The sequence below is a fragment of the Heteronotia binoei genome, chromosome 14 (genome assembly GCF_032191835.1).
Source record: "Heteronotia binoei isolate CCM8104 ecotype False Entrance Well chromosome 14, APGP_CSIRO_Hbin_v1, whole genome shotgun sequence".
Classification (NCBI taxonomy): domain Eukaryota; kingdom Metazoa; phylum Chordata; class Lepidosauria; order Squamata; family Gekkonidae; genus Heteronotia; species Heteronotia binoei.
Genome location: NC_083236.1, coordinates 65448107 through 65470683, shown reverse-complemented (window position 1 = coordinate 65470683; position 22577 = coordinate 65448107). Strand labels below are relative to the sequence as shown.

The 22577-nt window shown below is 52.1% G+C and overlaps 1 protein-coding gene across 1 annotated transcript in view; it reads left to right on the top strand.

Moving 5' to 3' along the window:
* The first annotated feature begins 1730 nt into the window (after positions 1-1730).
* The window catches only part of MTHFSD (methenyltetrahydrofolate synthetase domain containing), a 33315-nt gene continuing 12468 nt past the window's right edge, over positions 1731-22577 (top strand). Inside the window, exons 1-7 of the mRNA XM_060253923.1 lie at positions 1731-1774; positions 6509-6612; positions 8881-8994; positions 9707-9820; positions 10551-10641; positions 13477-13589; positions 19329-19454. Of these exons, the coding sequence (XP_060109906.1) occupies positions 1741-1774; positions 6509-6612; positions 8881-8994; positions 9707-9820; positions 10551-10641; positions 13477-13589; positions 19329-19454 (696 nt within the window). The 5' untranslated portion in view covers positions 1731-1740. The remainder of the gene's footprint in view (positions 1775-6508; positions 6613-8880; positions 8995-9706; positions 9821-10550; positions 10642-13476; positions 13590-19328; positions 19455-22577) is intronic.

The window sequence follows — 22577 nt, the reverse complement described above, 5'->3', positions numbered from 1 at the left end:
ATATATGATGGGTACGTATGCATCTGTGTGTGTGTGTGTGTGCAATATGCCCATTTAGTCAGGGCGGGGAGGGTCGTTAGGTGGTGGGGCTCGGAAGGCTGAGACACACAGAGACGATGCATCCAGGGACCCATCTCTGATGTAGGGTTGCCAAGTCCATTTCAAGAAATATCTAGGGACTTCGGGGATGGAGCCAGGAGCAAGGTTGCGACAAGCACAATTGAACTCCAAACGGAGTCCTGGCCATCACATTTAAAGGGAGCGCACGCCTTTTAAATGCCTTCCCTCCCTTTGGAATAATGAAGGATAGGGGCACCTTGTTTGGGGGCTCATAGAATTGGACCCCCTGGTTCAATCTTTTTGAAACTTGGCGGGTATTTTGGAGAGAGGCACTGGATGTATGCTGCAAATTTGGTGCCTCTACCTAAAAAAAAAAACAGCCCCTCCAGAGCTCCAGATAGCCGCAGATCAATTCTCCAGTCTACCCTATGGGAATCAGTCTCCATAGGGAATAATGGAGTGTCCAGCAGACATTTCCCTCCCCCACCCCTTCTGATGACCCTGAAGAGGAGGGAGGGTCTCCAAACCGGGGATCCCCTGCTCCCACCTGGGGACTGGCAACCCTACGAGACAGAAATGCTTGGCTCTCTCCCCGGCACGCATCGGCTGGAGCAGGCTCGAATCCCCCAGACGTGCATCCCGCAGTCGACCGTCTGGCCTTTAACTGGCCCATGAGGCTCTTTAGTAGATCGTCTGGATGCGAGCAGTGTCCCCTTTAAGCTGAGTGAGTGTGAGGCAGCTCACAGTTTTTTAACCTCTGGGCTCACGCATTTTTGTCTTAGCTCAGGAAAAAATGGCTCCATAGCACACTTAGAGCCAGTTGGGTGTAGTGGTTAAGTGCACAAACTCTATCTGGGAGAACCGGATTTGATTCCCCACTCCTCCACTTGCAGCTGCTGGAATGGCCTTGGGTCAGCCAGAGCTTTCATAGAAGCTGTCCTTGAAAGGCCGGTTGCTGTAAAAGCCCTCTCAGTCCCCACCTACCTCACAGGGTGTTTGTTGTGGGGGGGAAGGTAGAGGAGATTGTGACGCTCTGAGATTCAGAGTATAGGGCGGGATATAAATCCCCAAATCATCATCATCATCATCATCTTCTTCTTCTTCTTCTTCTTCTTCTTCTTCTTCTTCTTCTTCTTCTTCTTCTTCTTCTTCTTCTTCTTCTTCTTCTTCTTCTTCTTCTTCTTCTTCTTCTTCTCTTCTTCTTCTTCTTCTTCTTCTTCTTCTTCTTCTTCTTCTCCTCCTCATTCCTGCAGCAGCCAACCCGCTCGCTCACAACTTTCATGCCAACAGGCCACAAAGTAGAATTTTTGCTCGCAAGATGCTTCAGCTTAGACTTAGAAGGCACACTGGACGCAGCAAGCCTTTCCGCTCTGTCTGCAGTGATTTGCCCCTCCCCCGGGATGAAGGCGTTTCTTCTTCCTTCCTTGGCTTTGCAGACAGGCAATTGCTGGGAAAAAGGATCCCCGGGATTGCAAAGGCGAAAGCCGCGCGCGCCGCCTTTGCCAGGCTCGCGCCCACTTGCAGGCGGCGGCGGGCCAGCCAATCAGCTCCTCGGCGCCGCCGGGCTCCTCCCCCGGCGCGTTCCGCTCTCTCCGCGAGGTCTGGCCCCGCCGGGCCGCCGTCGCCCAGGCAGGCGCGAGGAGGAGCTACAATGTAGCCAGCAGGGCCCCGCGGGGAAGCATGGAGCGCGCAGCGGGGGCGCGCCTGAGCCCCGGTACCCACGGCGAGAGCCCCCTGGGGGCAGGTGGGGGGCGCTCAGGAATAGAGGGTGGGATGGGGGGGGGATGTCAGCTGGGGGCGGGGTGATGCTTTGCCACGCCCTCCCAGGGGCTTACTTGTTTTTCAGGATGCTGAACTCCTGGTGATGGCTTAGGGTTGCCAATCCCCAGATGGGGGCAGGGGATCTCCCGGTTTGGAGGCCCTCCCCCCTCCCTCGCTTCAGGGTCGTCAGAAAGCGGGGGGGGGGGGGGAGGGAAATATTTTCTGGGAACTCTATTATTCCCTATGGAGATTTATTCCCATAGAAAATCATGGAGAATTGATCCGCGGGTATCTGGGGCTCTGGGAGGGCTGATATTTGGGGTAGAGGCACCACATTTTCAGTATAGTATCTAGTGCCTCTCCCCAAAATACCCCCCAAGTTTCAGAAAGATTGGACCAGGGGGTCCAATTCTATGAGCCCCTAAAGAAGGTGCCCTAATCCTTCATTACTTCCTATAGAAGGAAGGCATTGAAAAGGTGTGCTGTCCCTTTAAATGTGATGGCCAGAACACTCTTGGGAGTTCAATTATGCTTGTCACAGCCTTGATCTTGGCTCCACCCCCAAAGTCTCCTGGCTCCACCCCCAAAGTCCCCAGTTATTTCTTGAATTGGACTATAGTGGCTGGAGATCTCCTCTGCCCCCCCCCCCCCCGATCTGGCCTTGCCCCCTGGTTCAATCTATCCTGGAAGCCACTTAGCCCTAGATATGTGGGGTGGGGGAGAGCTGTGTTCTCCGTTAGAGGAAGGCCATTCTGCCCACACTCAGTTACTATGTTGGGAGGAAAAAAGAAGGGCCCCTGCATCACATTTAGTCAAACCACAAAGCATATTTTAAAGCAGAAGCATCTGATATGATCACCATCTTCGAGTCCTTGAAGGGCTGCCCTATAGAGGATGGCGTGGAATTCTTTTATGTGGCCCCGGAAGGCGGGACCAGAACCAAAGATGTCATCTCAGTTAGAGATGAGAATAGTGTTCCTTATTCCATATTTCTTTGTTTCAAAAAGATACGGGGTATGGAAAAGGAAAGGTCCCCTGTGCAAGCACCAGTCGTTTGCGACTCTGGGGTGACGTTGCTCTCACAACATTTTCATGGCAGACTTTTTATGGGGTGGTTTGCCATTGCCTTCCCCAGTCCTCTACACTTTCCCCCCAGCAAGCTGGGTACTCATTTTACCGACCTTGGAAGGCTGAGTCAACCTGGAGCCAGCGACCTGAACCCAGCTTCCACTGGGATCGAACTCAGGTCGTGAGCAGAGAGTTCAGACTGCAGTACTGCAGCTTTACCACTCTGTGCTACGGGGCTGTTTACATTGCAAACGTAAAATTTAAATTTATTCAGGTCGATCCAGTTCACATTCAGGTTGCAACCAAAAGGCAAGATAGAAGCCTAATCTAAAGAGTAAGGTAAAGGTAGTTCCCTGTGCAAACACCAGTCGTTTCCGACTCTGGGGTGACGTTGCTTTCATGTTTTCATGGCAGACTTTTTACGGGGTGGTTTGCCATTGCCTTCCCCACTCATTTACACTCTACACTTCCCCCCCAGCAAGCTGGGGACTCATTTGACCGATCCAACATGGCTTCTCTTATGTTCTTCTGTTGCACAGAGTGTTGGACTGGATGGGCCATTGGCCTGACCCGACATGGCTTCTCTTATGTTCTTCGTTGACACAGAGTGTTGGACTGGATGGGCCATTGGCCTGATCCAACATGGCTTCTCTTATGTTCTTCTGTGACACAGAGTGTTGGACTGGGGGGCCATTGGCCTGATCCAACATGGCTTCTCTTATGTTCTTCTGTGACACAGAGTGTTGGACTGGATTGGCCATTGGCCTGATCCAACATGGCTTCTCTTATGTTCTTCTGTGACACAGAGTGTTGGACTGCATGGGCCATTGGCCTGATCCAACATGGCTTCTCTTATGTTCTTCTTTGACACAGAGTGTTGGACTGGATTGGCCATTGGCCTGATCCAACATGGCTTCTCTTATGTTCTTCTGTGACAGAGTGTTGGACTGGATGGGCCCTTGGCCTGATCCAACATGGCTTCTCTTATGTTCTTCTGTGACACAGAGTGTTGGACTGGATGGGCCCTTGGCCTGATCCAACATGGCTTCTCTTATGTTCTTATGTGACACAGAGTGTTGGACTGGAGGGGCCACTGGCCTGATCCAACAGGGCTTCTCTTATGTTCTTCTGTGACACAGAGTGTTGGACTGGATGGGCCTCTGGCCTGATCCAACAGGGCTTCTCTTATGTTCTTATGTGACACAGAGTGTTGGACTGGAGGGGCCATTGGCCTGATCCAACATGGCTTCTCTTATGTTCTTATGTGGCACAGAGTGTTGGACTGGAGGGGCCACTGGCCTGACCCGACATGGCTTCTCTTATGTTCTTCTGTGACACAGAGTGTTGGACTGGATGGGCCCTTGGCCTGATCCAACATGGCTTCTCTTATGTTCTTCTGTGACACAGAGTGTTGGACTGGATGGGCCCTTGGCCTGATCCAACATGGCTTCTCTTATGTTCTTATGTGACACAGAGTGTTGGACTGGAGGGGCCCTTAGCCTGATCCAACATGGCTTCTCTTATGTTCTTATGTGACACAGAGTGTTGGACTGGAGGGGCCACTGGCCTGATCCAACAGGGCTTCTCTTATGTTCTTCTGTGACACAGAGTGTTGGACTGGATGGGCCTCTGGCCTGATCCAACAGGGCTTCTCTTATGTTCTTATGTGACACAGAGTGTTGGACTGGAGGGGCCATTGGCCTGATCCAACATGGCTTCTCTTATGTTCTTATGTGGCACAGAGTGTTGGACTGGAGGGGCCACTGGCCTGACCCGACATGGCTTCTCTTATGTTCTTCTGTGACACAGAGTGTTGGACTGGATGGGCCCTTGGCCTGATCCAACATGGCTTCTCTTATGTTCTTCTGTGACACAGAGTGTTGGACTGGATGGGCCCTTGGCCTGATCCAACATGGCTTCTCTTATGTTCTTATGTGACACAGAGTGTTGGACTGGAGGGGCCCTTAGCCTGATCCAACATGGCTTCTCTTATGTGACACAGAGTGTTGGACTGGAGGGGCCACTGGCCTGATCCAACAGGGCTTCTCTTATGTTCTTCTGTGACACAGAGTGTTGGACTGGATGGGCCTCTGGCCTGATCCAACAGGGCTTCTCTTATGTTCTTATGTGACACAGAGTGTTGGACTGGAGGGGCCATTGGCCTGATCCAACATGGCTTCTCTTATGTTCTTATGTGGCACAGAGTGTTGGACTGGAGGGGCCACTGGCCTGACCCGACATGGCTTCTCTTATGTTCTTCTGTGACACAGAGTGTTGGACTGGATGGGCCCTTGGCCTGATCCAACATGGCTTCTCTTATGTTCTTCTGTGACATAGAGTGTTGGACTGGAGGGGCCCTTGGCCTGATCCAACATGGCTTCTCTTATGTTCTTATGTGACACAGAGTGTTGGACTGGAGGGGCCACTGGCCTGATCCAACATGGCTTCTCTTATGTTCTTCTTTGACACAGAGTGTTGGACTGGATGGGCCCTTGGCCTGATCCAACATGGCTTCTCTTATGTTCTTATGTGACACAGAGTGTTGGACTGGAGGGGCCACTGGCCTGATCCAACATGGCTTCTCTTATGTTCTTCTGTGACACAGAGTGTTGGACTGGATGGGCCCTTGGCCTGATCCAACATGGCTTCTCTTATGTTCTTATGTGACACAGAGTGTTGGACTGGAGGGGCCACTGGCCTGATCCAACAGGGCTTCTCTTATGTTCTTCTGTGACACAGAGTGTTGGACTGGATGGGCCTCTGGCCTGATCCAACAGGGCTTATCTTATGTTCTTATGTGACACAGAGTGTTGGACTGCATGGGCCATTGGCCTGATCCAACATGGCTTCTCTTATGTTCTTATGTGGCACAGAGTGTTGGACTGGAGGGGCCACTGGCCTGACCCGACATGGCTTCTCTTATGTTCTTCTGTGACACAGAGTGTTGGACTGGATGGGCCCTTGGCCTGATCCAACATGGCTTCTCTTATGTTCTTCTGTGACACAGAGTGTTGGACTGGATGGGCCCTTGGCCTGATCCAACATGGCTTCTCTTATGTTCTTATGTGACACAGAGTGTTGGACTGGAGGGGCCCTTGGCCTGATCCAACATGGCTTCTCTTATGTTCTTATGTGACACAGAGTGTTGGACTGGAGGGGCCACTGGCCTGATCCAACATGGCTTCTCTTATGTTCTTCTGTGACACAGAGTGTTGGACTGGATGGGCCCTTGGCCTGATCCAACATGGCTTCTCTTATGTTCTTATGTGACACAGAGTGTTGGACTGGAGGGGCCACTGGCCTGATCCAACAGGGCTTCTCTTATGTTCTTCTGTGACACAGAGTGTTGGACTGGATGGGCCTCTGGCCTGATCCAACAGGGCTTCTCTTATGTTCTTATGTGACACAGAGTGTTGGACTGGAGGGGCCATTGGCCTGATCCAACATGGCTTCTCTTATGTTCTTATGTGGCACAGAGTGTTGGACTGGAGGGGCCACTGGCCTGACCCGCCATGGCTTCTCTTATGTTCTTAAGGAGGTGGAACTCTCAGAAAAGTTCAGGACCTGCACTCCTGAATCTGAGGCCTGGATACACTGTGATTTTCATCCTCTTCCTAAGGTATTTCCAAGTGGGACATCCGACAGAAAATCTGGGATTACATGGAAGCCAGCAACTTAGCTGATTTCCCAAGACCTGTCCATCACCGGATTCCTAATTTCAAGGTACGGCTGCATGCTTGTGAAGTAATAGTAAGATTGTGAGGCCCCCTAATTAACCGTATTTCTTTGTTTTTGCAAAATGGGGGGGGGGAAGGCTGTTAACATTCAGACTGAGGAAAGCTCCTGGTCGCTATGCAGAGGCAAGCAATGGCAAGCTACCTCTGTTCGTCTGGACCAGGGCCAGCGTGTGGGAGTAGGCCAAGTAGGTGGCCGTCTAGGGCGCAACCTGGCCTAGGTGCGCCACAGCCCCGTAGCCAGGATTTGAAGAATTGTGGGGCCTTGATTTTTTTCAGGGGGCACAGAGTGGCCCCAACCTCCATGACCTTCTCTCCTACCACCGCTGAGGAGGAAAGCTGCCAGCTCGCTGCCATACAGCCTCCTCCCTCCCCACAGCTGCCCCAAGGTGATCCCTTTCCACCCCTCTTCCAGCAGCTCTGGTGGGGAGCCACTCAGAGGTTTAGATACATGCCGCACGGTCTCCTGCCCTTACCTGTAGCATGCTCCAGCTAGGCAAGCCCGGCGGGATAAGAGGGGGGTGGAGGTGGAAGGCGCCACCAAGTCGCAACTGGCTTCTGGGGCTACAAGACCTCCAATTCGGATTTCTTCCTGTCGGAGGGCGAGCCAAGGCTGCCCAAGCGCAGCTCCCACCCTCGCTCGGGTGGCCAGCGAGAGCAGGCCAGAAAACCCCTGCACTGGGGATCAGTGGAGAGGCCAGAAAACCTCTCCACTGATCCCCAGCCCTGGACTGCAGCGGGGACCTTCACTTGTGTGCGCCAGCCTCCCCTACCCTGCCCTGTCTGCAATGCAGCCACCCGCCCCCTACCCCCCGCAGCCCCACTTGAGGGCCAGAACGGCCTCTTCTTGCAGGCGCCCTCTAGCCCGACATCAGCCCAACATGGAGCTTAACTTTCAGTCCTGGGCACTGAAAGTGCTCCGTTGTTTCTGCTTGCTGAGGGGTCGGAGAATTCTTCCAGCACCGAAGCAAGCAGAAGCAACTGGGAGCTTAACTTTCAGTCCTGGGCTCTGAAAATGCCCTGTTGTTTCTGCTTGCTGAGGGTTCGGAGAATTCTTCCGGCCCCTAAGCAAGCAGAAGCAACGACGGCAGAATGGCAAAGGATGCAGCTGAGGCACTGGAGGCTGGCTAGGGACCCCAAGTCAGGGGGCCCTGCCTAGCAGTCAAGGGGCTGTGCCCCCACAGGGCCCCTCATACCTATGGGCCTGGGGCACCATGAGGCACCCCCTCTCCTCATGCTCTGCGCCCACTGCCTTCCTGACTTTGCCGAGGCTTCCCAAGGCTTAAAATCCTAGAATCGTAGAGTTGGAAGGGCCCTCCAGGGTCATCTAGTCCAACCGCCTGCACAATGCAGGAAACCCACAAATACCTAACCCAAATTCACAGGATCTTCATCGCTGTCAGATGGCCATCTAGCCTCTCTTTAAAAACCTCCAAGGAAGGAGAGCCCGCCACCTCCCAAGGAGGAAGCCTGTTCCACTGAGGAACCGCTTGAACAGTCAGGAAGTTCTTCCTAATGTTGAGCCGGAAACTCTTTTGATTTAATTTCAACCCGTTGGTTCTGGTCCTACTTTCTGGGGCCAAAGAAAACAATTCCACACCATCCTCTCTAGGACAGCCCTTCAAGTACTTGAAGATGGTGATCCTATCACCTCTCAGCCGCCTCCTCTCCAGGCTAAACATCCCCAGCTCCTTCAGCCTTTCCTCATAGGACTTGGTCTCCAGACCCCTCACCAGCTTTGTCGCCCTCCTCTGGACCCCTTCCAGCTTGTCTATATCCTTCTTAAAATGTGGTGCCCAAAACTGAACACAAGGCTCCAGGTGAGAAGCCTCAGCAAAGTCCGGGGGTGTGTGGCAGCAAGCCGCTGCCTTTCTGACTTTGCCAAGGCTTCCCGAAGCTCAAAGGGGGCATGATGTCATTGAATAGAACACTGGGGGCAGGGGTGGGGGGTTTGGCCTGGGGCGTGAGAACCCCTCCCACCAGGCCTGGTCTGGACCAGCCTAATCCGAGTCAGATGCTCCTTGGCTTGGTGGAGACTTTTTTTTTAAAGCATTGCCTGGCCGTGGGGTCTGTGAGGGGCATGACGCCATCCCTCTTGCTGAAACAGGGTGCCCCCCGGGCCTGCGCAAGGCTTCCAGGTTTGCCGGAGTTCCGATGTGCCAAGAGGGTTAAAGTAAACCCGGACGCCCCGCAAAGGAACGCCCGCTTTTTAACCCTGGAAGTGAGTATGTCCTTTCCGCTGTTCTTCTCCACGTAGGGGTCTTTCCTGATGTGCCACTGTGTACAAAAGTGGGAGGCGTTTGAGAAAGCGAGGGAGGTCAAGGTGGACCCCGACAAGCCCCTGGAGGGAGTCCGACTGGCCACGCTCCAGGTAACTTCAACCTTTCTCAAAGGGGCTTCCAGCCGGCCACCGTGGTCAGGGCTTCTTTTGTAGCAGGAACTCCTTTGCATATTAGGCCACACACCCCTGATGTAGCCAATCCTCCAAGAGCTTGCGGGGCTCTTCTTACAGGGCCTACTGTAAGCTCTTGGAGGAGTGGCTGCATCAGCGGTGTGTGGCCTAATATGCAAAGGAGTTCCGGCTGCAAAAAAAGCCCCAATTCGACCACACACCCTTGTACTAAGAGCCCCGTAAGCTCTTGGAGGATTGGCTGCATCAGGGGTGTGTGGCCTAATATGCAAAGGAGTTCCTGCTGCAAAAAAAGCCCTGATTCGGCCACACCCCCTTGATGTAGCCAGTCCTCCAAGAGCTTACAGTAGGCCTTGTACTAAGAGCCTCGTAAGCTCTGGGAGGATTGGCTGCATCAGGGGTGTGTGGCCTAATATGCAAAAGAGTTCCTTCTGCAAAAAAAAACCCTGATTAGGCCACACCCCCTTGATGTAGCCAGTCCTCCAAGAACTTACAGTAGGCCTTGTACTAAGAGCCCCGTAAGCTCTTGGAGGATTGGCTACATCATGGGGGTGTGGCCTAATATGCAAAGGAGTTCCTGCTGCAAAAAAAGCCCTGCCCAATCACTATCGAGGAGTTAACCCACTTTTCTGGGTCCTTTGTGCATTGCCTTTCCTATCTGTGTCTTTCACAGGCTGGAAAAACACTCCTGGTGCCAACTCCCCGGCTGCGAACTGGGCTGTTCAACCGGATCGTCCCTCCCCCCGGGGCGGCCAAAGTCACCCTGAGAAAATGTGCTACCTCGCAGGTAGGAATCAGAATCCAGGCTGGGGAGGAGAGGCGAGGAACTGGTCCTTTCCGTTTGCGTTCCTTCCGAGAACACCTTTGGAAAGATTGGTGTTTGTTGTATTTTGATACTCCTTTTCAGCCAAAGCTGGCAGTGATTTGAAATAAAGGTATGTCTGCAACAGACAGAGATGCTGAGGCCGGCAGTTTTGGACGTGAGCGTAAGCGGCAGGTGCTTCCTCTGAGCCCGTTTGTGGGATGGGCGGGCTAAAATTCGAATAGATCAAATCAAATCTCTCCTCCTCCTGGCCTCAGTCCTGGCAAAGAGTATAAGGGCGGAGGGCAAATCTCTGAGTTGGATTAAAGAACCGCTGAAGAAATGACTTTGGTTACACTCAACGGCAATGAGAACTGCTGGAGAAGAGTGTCATGGTTCTGCTTGTCTGGTCCACATGTGTCTGTCCCTTTTCCCTTTCTGGATCTCTGCAAAAAACAGCCACTTTGTACGATTTGGGACCTAATTAATAGCATCTGTCGCCTCAAATTGCTTTTTGGACCCCCCCCCCCTCTTGCTGTGCTGTTCACAGCAAAAGTGGCACTTTGCTGCCCTCTAGTGCCCACACAGAGAAAACCAGCACGTGTCTCAGGAAATCTTGGGAGTTCAGTACCAACAAAGTTTTATTCAGAATGAATTGAGTTTTCGGACTCAAAACGCTTTTCTCTTCCTGCCCGTATTTGTGTTTCTCTTTCAGGGCGTTAGAGATTTTAGCGTCCCTGTAGAGCTGGATGCAAATGTGCGCGTGGACCTGGTGGTGGTGGGATCCGTGGCCGTTTCTGAGAAAGGTACGTGGCCAGGGCCGGGTGGGGGGGGGACCCCACGTTCTTTGGAGCACAAATGTACGAGACGTGTGGTTGACTTGGGGCTGGGGAGACCCAGATTCGAATCCCCGCTCTGGCGTGAAGCTTTTTAGGTGACCTCCTATTTATTTAATTTATTTATATCCCGCTTCCCCCCTCCCTCCCAGCAGGGACCCAAAGGGACTCAAAGCATATACCTCGCTTCTGTTTTGTCCTCACCACATCCCTGTAAGGTAGACTAGGCTGGGGGAGGGGTAAACTGGCACAAAGTCACCCAACCAGCTTCCATGGCAGAACTGGGGATTCAAACCTGCGTTTCCCAGATCCTGGCCCAACATTTCAGCCGCTACACCATGCTATACCTTAGGGGACAGTTGCTCTCTTTCTCCCTCTCTGCCTCGCCTACTTTACAGGGTTGTTGCGAGGGCAAGACAGGAGAAGGAGAACCGTATCTACCAAACCAGAACAATATGGCTGCCACGGCCGCTGGGTCAGTTAACAAGATGTTGGCAGCGGGGCTTTTTTTTTTTGTAGCAGGAACTCCTTTGATTATTAGGCCACACACCCCTGATGTAGCCAATCCTCCTGGAGCTTAAAGGGCTCTTGTACAGAGCTTACCGTAAGCTCCAGGAGGATTGGCTACATCGTGGGGGTGTGGCCTAATATGCAAAGGAGTTCCTGCTACAAAAAAAAGCCCTGGTTGGCAGGTTCCACAAAACGTTCTGGAACAGGTGTCTTCCCATAAGGACAACACCTGTTTCCATGCGGGTGATGCCTGCAGATACGAAGCAATTGTCTCCTTGGAAGAAGAAGAAGAAGATACTGGATTTATATCCCGCCCTCCACTCCGAAGAGTCTCAGAGCGGCTCACAATCTCCTTTCCCTTCTTCCCCCACAACAGACCCCCTGTGAGGTAGATGAAGATATTGGATATATATCCTGCCCTTCACTCTGAAGAGTCTCAGAGCGGCTCACAATCTCCTTTCCCTTCCTCCCCCACAACAGACCCCCTGTGAGGTACATGAAGATATTGGATTTATATCCCGCCCTCCACTCTGAAGAGTCTCAGAGCGGCTCACAATCTCCTTTACCTTCCCCACCCCCCACAACAGATACCCTGTGAAGTAGATGAAAATATTGGATTTATATCTCGCCCTCCACGCCAAAGAGTCTCAGAGTGGCTCACAATCTCCTTTCCCTTCCTCCCCCACAACAGACCTCCTGTGAGGTAGATGAAGATATTGGATTTATATCCCGCCCTCCACTCCGAAGAGTCTCAGAGCGGCTCACAATCTCCTTTCCCTTCCTCCCCCACAACAGACCTCCTGTGAGGTAGATGAAGATATTGGATTTATATCCCGCCCTCCACTCCGAAGAGTCTCAGAGTGGCTCACAATCTCCTTCCCCTTCCTCCCCCACAACAGACCCCCTGTGAGGTAGATGAAGATATTGGATTTATATCCCGCCCTCTACTCCGAAGAGTCTCAGAGCGGCTCACAATCTCCTTTACCTTCCTCCCCCACGACAGACACCCTGTGAAATGGGTGGGGCTGGACAGGGCTCTCACAGCAGCTGCCTTTTCAAGGACAACCTCTGCCAGAGCTATGGCTGACCCAAGGCCATGCTAGCAGGTGCAAGTGGAGGAGTGGGGAATCAAACCCGGTTCTCCCAGATAAGAGTCTGCACACTTAACCACTACACCAAACTGGCTCTCCAAAAACATCTGAGATGTTTTTGGATCCAGCAAAGTAGCAGAAAGCAAGGGTTCACCGGCAGCATTGGAGAAGAGATGCTTTGGGGTAGAAGCGAGAGGGAGCCAGAAACCACATGAGGGCACAGCACAGGGGGCCATGGGTGTATGATCATAACCAATCGCATCTATAACTTTCCCCCCAGCTGATTTCCTGCCTGCCCTTGCCCTGTCCTCCAGCTCTGGTATTCCTCGGAGGTCTCCCATCCAAGTACTTGCCAGGATCAGCCCTGCTTAGCTTCCGATGCAATATAAGTAACTGGTACCGATGTACAAATGGAATATTTACAAAAACCACCGGTCAACAATAGAGATCTTCGCACTCTCAATGTGTGTACATGCATTTGATTTAGTGCAAATATAAGACAAAAAAAAAAGACAAAGGAACAATAAGGTATTTGCACTCCCCCAGTTCATACACTTTGAAATTTCTACATAGGAAACAGCCTTAGCAAAGTTCATAAGCAAGCGCTGTAGGGTGGAGTCCTTAAAAGTTCCACTTGTGACGTTGTAATGGAGAGAATAAGGAGGAACCATATAGAAAGGAGTCCTCACGGTTTCGCTTCTCTCATACTTCATCAGCCTCTTTTCTCACCGTTTTCCAGAGCCACACTAACTTTGTTTCAGACACGGATCAACGCATGCTCTAAACCAGGGGGTGGCCAACGGTAGCTCTCCAGATGTTTTTTGCCTACAACTCCCATCAGCCCCAGCCAGCGTGGCCAATGGCTGGGGCTGATGGGAGTTGTAGGCAAAAAACATCTGGAGAGCTACCGTTGGCCACCCCTGCTCTAAACGTCTGCTGCGGGCTCTCTCTCTGCTTAGCTTCTGAGCGCTGATGAGATTGGGCTATCCAGGGCAGGGCTGTCTGAGAAGCTTTGGACGAGGCACGAGAGAAGAATGCCTATTTGCGGCCTGTTGGGGGTGAGGATTGCAACTCATGTCCGGACAGCGGTTCACAAAGCGCTTTTCTGGCTCTGACTCGTCGTGCCAACCTATGGAAGAGGGTGATGCCGCTGCTCATGCGCAGGCTGGGTTCTCACTTCCTTCATTATGGTGCCCCGCTTTAGGCTGGCGAATCGGGAAAGGGGAAGGCTATGCGGACATGGAATACGCCATGATGGTCTCCATGGGAGCTGTGAGAGAGGACACAGTAGTCGTCACGGCCGTTCACGACTGCCAGGTAATGATAACGCTGCACATGAACGCGTGAAGCTGCCTCCTGTTGAATCAGAATGATTGGTCCATTGACGAGGTGGTGGCGGCTACAAGCACAGACAGCTTCAAGAGGGGATTGGATAAAGAGAGGTCCATCCGTGACTCTTAGCCACAGCTTATCGTTGGAACTCTCCGTCTGGGGCAGGGATGCTCTGCCTTCTTGGTGCTTGCGGGGGGCACAGTGGGAGGGCTTCTAGCCCCGCTGGTGGACCTCCTGATGGCACTTGGGGTTTTGGGGGCGTTTTTTGGCTACTGTGTGACACAGAGTGTTCGACTGGATGGGCCATTGACTTGATCCAACATAGCTTCTCTTACGTTCTTATATCAGTATTGTCTATTCAGACTGGTAGCTGCTCTCCAAGGTCTCGGGCTGAGGTCTTTCCCATCCCCTCCTGCCTGGTCCTTTTAACTGGAGATGCTGGGGATTGAACCTGGGACCTTCTGCATGCCAAGCAGAGGGTCTGCCACTCAGCCAGGGGCTCAGGTCAAGGTCTTTCCCATCCCCTCCTGCCTGGAGATGCCGGGGATTGAACCTGGGACTTTCTGCATGCCAAACAGAGGCTCTACAACTGAGCTATGGCCCCTCTCCATGGCTCTCAGGCAGAGGTCTTTCGCATCCCCTCCTGCCTGGTCCTTTTAACTGGAGATGCTGGGGATTGAACCTGGGACCTTCTGCATGCCAAGCAGAGGCTCTGCCGCCAAACCATGGGTGTCCTGCTTCTCAGAGGCAGAGATGACTGGACAGAAGGAGCCATCTGAACTGATCAGGGCTGGCCTGCCCACTAGGCAAACTAGGCATTTGCCTAGGGCGCTGGCCGGGCAGGGGTGCCAAATTAGGCCCTCTCCCCCACCCCTTAGGCAAATCCCTATTTGCCTCCCCCTCCATCCCTTCCTCACAATTTTAATGCCTGGGAATGGGCGGTGAAGTGTTCTTTGAAGGCTGCCCTCACCCGCTGATCAGCTGATCGGCAAAACCACGCCAGAGGCCGGCGGCTCCTATGCCAGTCCTCAGGCACGCTCACCATCAGCCCAGGGGCAGTGCTGGCAGGAAGGATGAGAGCGCCACCACCTCTGCCTCCTCTCCACTTCCTTCCTGGACCGCGTGGGGAGGAGGCAGCGGTGGCGGCTCACTTGTCCTTCCTGCTGCCACTGATCCCATGCTGATCATAAGAACATAAGAGAAGCCTTGTTGGATCAGGCGAGTGGCCCAGCCAGTCCAACACTCTGTGTCACAGAAGAACATAAGAGAAGCCTTGTTGGATGAGGCCAGTGGCCCAGCCAGTCCAACACTCTGTGTCACAGAAGAACATAAGAGAAGCCCTGTTGGATCAGGCCAATGGCCCATCCAGTCCAACACTCTGTGTCACAGAAGAACATAAGAGAAGCCCTGTTGGATCAGGCCAATGGCCCATCCAGTCCAACACTCTGTGTCACAGAAGAACATAAGAGAAGCCATGTTGGATCAGGCCAGTGGCCCATCCAGTCCAACACTCTGTGTCACAGAAGAACATAAGAGAAGCCATGTTGGATCAGGCCAATGGCCCATCCAGTCCAACATTCTATGTCACATAAGAACATAAGAGAAGCCATGTCGGATCAGGCCAATGGCCCATCCAGTCCAACACTCTGTGTCACACAGTGGCAAAAAATTTTATACACACACACACACTGTGGCTAATAGCCACTGATGGACCTCTGCTCCATATTTTTATCTAAACCCCTCTTGAAGGTGGCCATGCTTGTGGCCGCCGCCACCTCCTATGGCAGTGAATTCCACATGTTAATCACCCTTTGGGTGAAGAAGTACTTCCTTTTATCCATTTTAACCTGGCTGCTCAGCAATTTCATCGAATGCCCACGAGTTCTTGTATTGTGAGAAAGGGAGAAAAGTGATCGCGAGCACGCCTGAGGACTGGCGTAGAGCCACCAGCCTCTGGCGTGGTTTTACCTGCTGATCAGCTGATCAGTGGGGGAGGGTCTTTAAAGAACCTGGGAATGTGGCGCTTCACCACCCGTTCCCAGGCGTTAAAATTGAGGGAGGCAGGAGGAGGAGGCGGCACTGTGGAGGGGGGCGTGGCACAGGGGAGCGGCTGGCACCGAGGCTGCCTGGGACACCATGCTCCCTAGGGCTGGCACTGCTCCAGTGGCCTGCCCAGTTTCCAGCTAAGAGAAAGCTAATTTTGGATGGCTGTAGCATGGTCTGGGAAATAAACTTATTTTGATTGATTTCCTTTCAGTCCTTTGACAGGCTGGAGAACTGGGCTGAAACCAAGAAAGGGAATTTTAACGATAAATGTAAAGTTCTGCATTTAGGTAGGAAAAATCCAATGGTTAAAGGATGGGGGAGACTTGCCTTAGCAGTAGTCTGTGCGGAAAGGATCTCGGGGTCTTAGTGGACCCTACGCTGAACATGAGTCGACAGTGTGATGCGGTGGCTAAAAAAGGCAAATGCAATTTTGGGCTGTATCAACAGAAGTAGTGTCCAGATCACGTGAAGTGGTATCGCTTTACTCTGTTCTGGTAAGACCTCACCTGGAGTATTGTGTTCAGTTTTGGGCACCACATTTTAAGAAGGATCTAGGCAAGCTGGAACGGGTCCAGAGGAGGGCAACGAAGATGGTGAGGGGTCTGGAGACTAAGTCCTACGAAGAAAGGTTGAAAGAGCTGGGCAGATTTCGCCTGGAGAGGAGGCGGCTGAGAGGGGATAGGATCACCATCTTCAAGTCCTTGAAGGGCTGTCCTATAGAGGATGGGGTGGAATTGTTTTCTGCGGCCCCAGAAGGTAGGACCAGAACCAGTGGGTTGAAATTAAATCAAAAGAGTTTCCGGCTCAACATTAGGAAGAACTTCCTGACGGTTAGAGCGGTTCCTCAGTGGAACAGGCTTTCTCGGGAGGTGGTGGGCTCTCCTTCCTTGGAGGTTTTTAAACAGAGGCCAGATGGCCATCTGACAGCAGTGAAGAGCCTGTGAATTTACGGGGAGGTATTTGTGAGTTTCCTGCATTGTGCAGGGGGTTGGACCAGATGACCCTGGAGGTCCCTTCCAGCTCTATGATTCTATGATTTATAGCCCGCCTTTCTCACAAGGACTGAGCACAGATTACACAGAGTCAATGCCAGGACTTTTTTGTAGCAGGAAGGAACTCCTTTGCATATTAGGCCACACCCCCTGATGCGGCCAATCCTCCTGGAGCTTACAGTAGGCTCGGTACTAGGTACCCTGCAAGCTCTTGGAGGATTTGCTACATAAGAGGGGTGTGGCCTAATATGCAAAGGAGTCCCTGCTACAAAAAAAGCCCTGGTCGATGCAATCAACAAGCTGGGACTTCCAGTAAATAATGAAATAGAGTTTAGGGATTGTAGGGCTCTTGAACCAGCCAGAAATACAGAAGGAAGAACTGAAGCAAAGTGTAAGTGTTCACGGGACACATCAAACAGGGCAAACAATTACATTGCGGGCCCCTGCTTTCCGCAAGCAGTATAGACCAGGGGTGGCCAACGATAGCTCTCCAGATGTTTTTTTGCCTACAACTCCCATCAGCCCCAGCCAGCATGGCCAATGGCTGGGGCTGACGGGAGTTGTAGGCTAAAAAACCTCTGGAGAGCTACCGTTGGCCACCCGTGTCCTAGACCTAAGTGACATTTGGCATTTACGTTTGACATTTATTCTGTGTGGCTCTTACGTTAAGCAAGTTTGGCCACCCCTGGCATAGGGTTTCCAACCCCGGGTTAGAAAATACTTGGAGATTTGAGGGGGGTTGGAGCCTGGATTTTGGAGAGGGGAGGGAGTTCAGCTGGTAGGGGGAAAGGTGTATGGGCCAGGCCTCCTCTGTACCAACTGAGTTCTCTAGAGATGACTCAGTTGACCTGAATCATGAGTATAATATAAATGGCCTATGGCAGGGGCGGCCAACGGTAGCTCTCCAGATGTTTTTTGCCTACAACTCCCATCAGCCTCAGCCAGCATGATGGGGCTGGTGGGAGTTGTAGGGGAAAACATCTGGAGAGCTACCCCTGGTATAGACCACCATCCTGAATCGTAGAATCAAAGGGTCAGGCAGTTTTGCCAGGGATCCCGGATGGGTTTTTTTCCCTTTTCTTTTGCCATTTCCTGGCCATACAGCAGGGATCCCTGGGTGTGTGTTGGGGGAGGGAGAAGTTCCTGCACCGTGCAGGAGGTCGGACTAGATGACCCTGGAGGTCACTTCTCTCTTGATGGTTTTACGACCTTGTGTTGGGTCTTCCTCTTTTCTTGTTGCATTTGAATTTTCCTAGGATTATTGTTATTTCCCCCCCCAGAAAGTCTCATCTTCTCACGATGCGATTGAAGCACGATCGCTTCAGTTGAGTCGTCGTAGCTTCTTGGGAGAGTTGAGGCTTGATTTGGGCTGGAACTAGGGTTGCTGATCCCCAAGTGGGGAATAGAATACAATCCAAGAGAGGTCACTGTAATGGATAACGCCACAAGAAGCAAGAAGCCACATACTGAGGTGTAGCCGATGTGAAATTGCTGCTGGAGATGCTCCGCGTCACTTTTTTTGAAAATTATGTCAAGAATCTGTATAATTGAATCAATATTGGTCTCAGGTCTGATGAAGACGGGAAAGAAACAAGAGCTGAATCGATTGGCTTGTCACCACACTACTTTGGGACTTGAATGCACATGTTTTGGACATTTGGACTGGTTTCTATATATTTCTTAGTAAATTGGTCACTAGCTTGCATTTTTTTGTTGTGTAATCCCCAGGTGGGGGCAGGGTTTGGAGGCCTCCCCCCCCCCCCCCCCCGCTTCAGGGTCATCAGAAAGCAGGGTTTGGAGAGGGAAATGTCTGCTGGGCGCTCCATTATACCCTAAGGAGACTGATTCCCATAGAGTATAATGGAGGATTGAGCCGTGGGGGCTGTTTTTTCAGGTAGAGGCACCAAAATTTGCAGCATAGCATCCGGTGCCTCTCCTCCAAACACCCTCCAAGTTTCAAAAAGATTGAGCCAGGGGGTCCAATGCTATGAGCTCCCAAAGAAGGTGCCCCTATCCTTCATTATTTCCAATGGAAGGAAGGCATTTAAAAGCTGTGCAGTCCCTTGAAATGTGATGGCCAGAGCTCCCTTTGGAGTTCCATGATGCTTGACGCACCCTTGTTCTTGGCTCCATCCCAATGTCTCCTGGCGCCACCCCCAAAGTCTCCTGGCCCCACCCCAAAAATCCCCAGATATTTCTTGAGTCAGACCTGGCAACCCGCTTACTATGCATTGTCTGCAGTGCGATATTTGTGGTTCGTAGCTAGAAAGGAAAGGTTCCCCATGCAAGCGCCAGTTGTTTCCGACTCTGGGGTGACGTCGCTTTCACGACGTTTTCACGGTTGACTTTTTACGGGGTGGTTTGCCACTGCCTTCCTCAGTCCTCTACACTTCCCCCCCCCAGCAAAGCTGGGGACTCATTTGACTGACCTCGGAAGGATGGAAGGCTGAGTCAAACTCGGGCCGGCTACCCGAACCCAGCTTCTGCCGGGATCGAACTCAGGTCGTGAGCAGAGAGAGTTCAGACCACAGTACTGCAATACTGCTGCTTTACCATTCTGCGCCTCGGGGCCGCGTGGCTGGAAAACCTGACACTTAAAAAAAAATAAAAATAAAATAAGAACTTGAAAGTGTGGCTTTTGCATTCATCCCAGTTAGCTTGGTCTCTCCTCTGCACCTTGGGGCAGGTAGTGGACATCCCAGAAGAGCTCCTGGGTGAGCACGACCTGACCGTGGACTACATCCTCACCCCGACGAGAGTGATCCGGACTGGCTGTGCGCGCCCAAAGCCCCAGGGGATCTTCTGGCACAAGGTAATCTCCATGTCTCCTCTGAGTCACCTGGGGGGGGGGAGCTTCACAGATCTCCCCAGGCCTGTAGCCACAGGGTGGCCTGTGGGGGCACTGCCCTCTGACTTCCGTATCTCCTGTGAGTCACCCAGGGGAGTGGGAAAGCTTCACAGATCTCCCCAGGCCTGTAGCCACAGGGTGGCCTGTGGGGGCACTGCCCTCTGACTTCCAGGGGGCCTCTGGGCACTCAGTCTGTTTTTTCATTTCCTTTTTGCCACGGCTAAGCCGGTGAAGCGTCATCAGTGGCAGCCAGAGCCAGGAGAGCTGAGCAGGGCACTGCAGCAGCAAAAGCAACATGTGGAGAGGAGGGAGGCAGAGGAAGCCGCATGGAATGGGCTGGGGAGGAAGGAACGGATGGAGCTGCTGGCTGCAAAATGCCGGGGTGGGGGAGAGGGAGGTGGAAGGACTCTTCCCTGCTTGCACGCAAGGCACAGTCCATTTTTCACGCCAAAGTTTTCGGGTTGGCTGCCTCAATCTGGCCACATTCGGAGCCTCCAGCTTTTGCCCCTACCCCAGAAAGCTTCTGAGAAGTGGCAAGCCCCAGTGGATGGGAAAGAGTGGCCTGTGACTTTTCAAAAAGGCCCCTGACTTGTAAAATCCTGGCTGCGGCCCTGGATCTCCTGCTGGGAGCTCTGTGGATGAAATGCATATCTCATCGTTCTAGGAAAAGAAGGGTCTTTCTGCCCCCAGTCGAAGGGGAAGGGCTGTGGCTCAGTGGCAGGGCATCTGCTTGGCAGGCAGAAAGCCCCAGGTTCAATCCCCGGCATCTCCAGCTCAGAAGATCGAGCGGTAGGTGATGGGAAAGACCTCTGCAGAGCGGCTGCCAGTCTGAGTAGTTGATGGGTTGTGAACTGCAGAGACTGACCAAGAGAGAGATCTTGGGGTCGTGATAGATAACTCACTGAAAATGTCAAGACAGTGTGCGGTTGCAATAAAAGAGGCCAACGCCATGCTGGGAATTATTAGGAAGGGAATTGAAAACAAATCAGCCAGTATCATAATGCCCCTGGATAAATCAATGGTGCGGTCTCATTTGGAGTACTGTGTTTAGTTCTGGTCGCTGCACCTCAAAAAGGATATTATAGCATTGGAGAAAGTCCAGAAAAGGGCAACTAGAATGATTAAAGGGCTGGAACACTTTCCCTATGAAGAAAGGTTGAAACGCTTGGGGCTCTTTAGCTTGGAGAAATGTCGACTGCGGGGTGACATGATAGAGGTTTACAAGATTATGCATGGGATGGAGAAAGAAGTCCTTTCCTCCCTTTCTCACAATACAAGAACTCGTGGGCATTCAATGAATTTGCTGAGCAGTCAGGTTAAAACGGATAAAAGGAAGTCCTTCTTCACCCAAAGGGTGATTAACATGTGGAATTCACTGCCACAGGAGGTGGTGGCGGCTACAAGAGGGGATTGGATAAAAATATGGAGCAGGGGGCCATCAGTGGCTATTAGCCACAGTGTATATATATATGTGTGTGTGTGTGTGTGTGTGTATTTTGGCCACTGTGTGACACAGAGTGTTGGACTGGATGGGCCGTTGGCCTGATCCAACATGGCTTCTCTTCTGTTCTTATGAGTAGACAACGCTGACTTTGATGGACCAAGGGGGTCTGATTCAGTAGAAGGCAACTTCACTTTTCTCCCTTTCTTACAATACAAGAACTCATGGGCACTCAATGAAATTGCTGAGCAGTCGGGTTAGAACAGACAAAAGGAATTCCTTCACCCAAAGGGTGATTAACACGTGGAATTCACTGCCACAGGAGGTGGTGGCAGCTACAAGCATAGACAGCTTGAAGAGGGGACTGGATAAACATATAGAGCAGAGTTTCATCAGTGGCTCTTAGCCACAACGTATTGTTGGAACTCTCTGTCTGGGGCAGTGATGCTCTGTCTTCTTGGTGCTTGGGGGGGGGGAGGCACAGTGGGAGGGCTTCTAGCCCCACTGGTGGACCTCCTGATGGCATCTGGGTTTTTTGGCCACTGTGTGACACAGAGTGTTGGACTGGATGGGCCATTGGCCTGATCCAACATGGCTTCTTTTCTTATGTTCATGGGTTCAAGTGATCCTTTGACTTGAGTAATTGGAGGCCAAGCTCAGGACTTCCTGCGCAGAAAGCAGAAACTCTGCCAAGACCCTTTCGTGAACGTTTGTAGAATCCTTTCTCTAGAATTCTCCCTGCGGGCAAGGTCCGTCGCCACTCTGGACGGCAGGACTAATGGGCTTCGCTTACAGCAGGGGTGGCCAAACTGGCTTAATGTAAGAGCCACATAGAATAGATGTTTGTTGTTTGAGAGCCACAGGATATGGATGTCAGATGTTTGAGGGAAGGAAGGAAGGAAGGAAGGAAGGAAGGAAGGAAGGAAGGAAGGAAGGAAGGAAGGAAGGAAGGAAGGAAGGAAGGAAGGAAGGAAGGAAGGAAGGAAGGAAGGAAGGAAGGAAAAGAAGAAGAAGATGATGATGATGATGATGATGATGATACTGGATTTATATCCCGCCCTCCACTCCGAAGAGTCTCAGAGCGGCTCACAATCTCCTTTATCTTCCTCCCCCACAACAGACACCCTGTGAGGTAGATGAAGATATTGGAATTATATCCCGCCCTCCACTCCACAGAGTCTCAGAGCGGCTCACAATCTCCTTTATCTTCCTCCCCCACAACAGACACCCTGTGAGGCGGGTGGGGCTGCGAGAACTCTCACAGCAGCTGCCTTTTCAAGGACAACCTCTGCCAGAGCTATGGCTGACCCAAGGCCATTCCAGCAGGTGCAAGTGGAGGAGTGGGGAATCAAACCCGGTTCTCCCAGATAAGAGTCCGCACACTTAACCACTACACCAAACTGGCTCTCCCACACCAAACTGGCTCTCCCAGGAAGGAAGGAAGGAAGGAAGGAAGGAAGGAAGGAAGGGAGGGAAAAGCAAAGAGATGGGGAGGGAGAGGTGGAAGGAAAGCAACTTTGACTTTAAATGCATTCTGCAAGCTGCGCGCTGGTTTGCCTTGGAGAACTGATTTAAAGAAACAAATTCCTTCCCCATGCTAGCTGACCGGGTGGTGGGGGCTTCAAGAGCCACACAATACGCGTGAA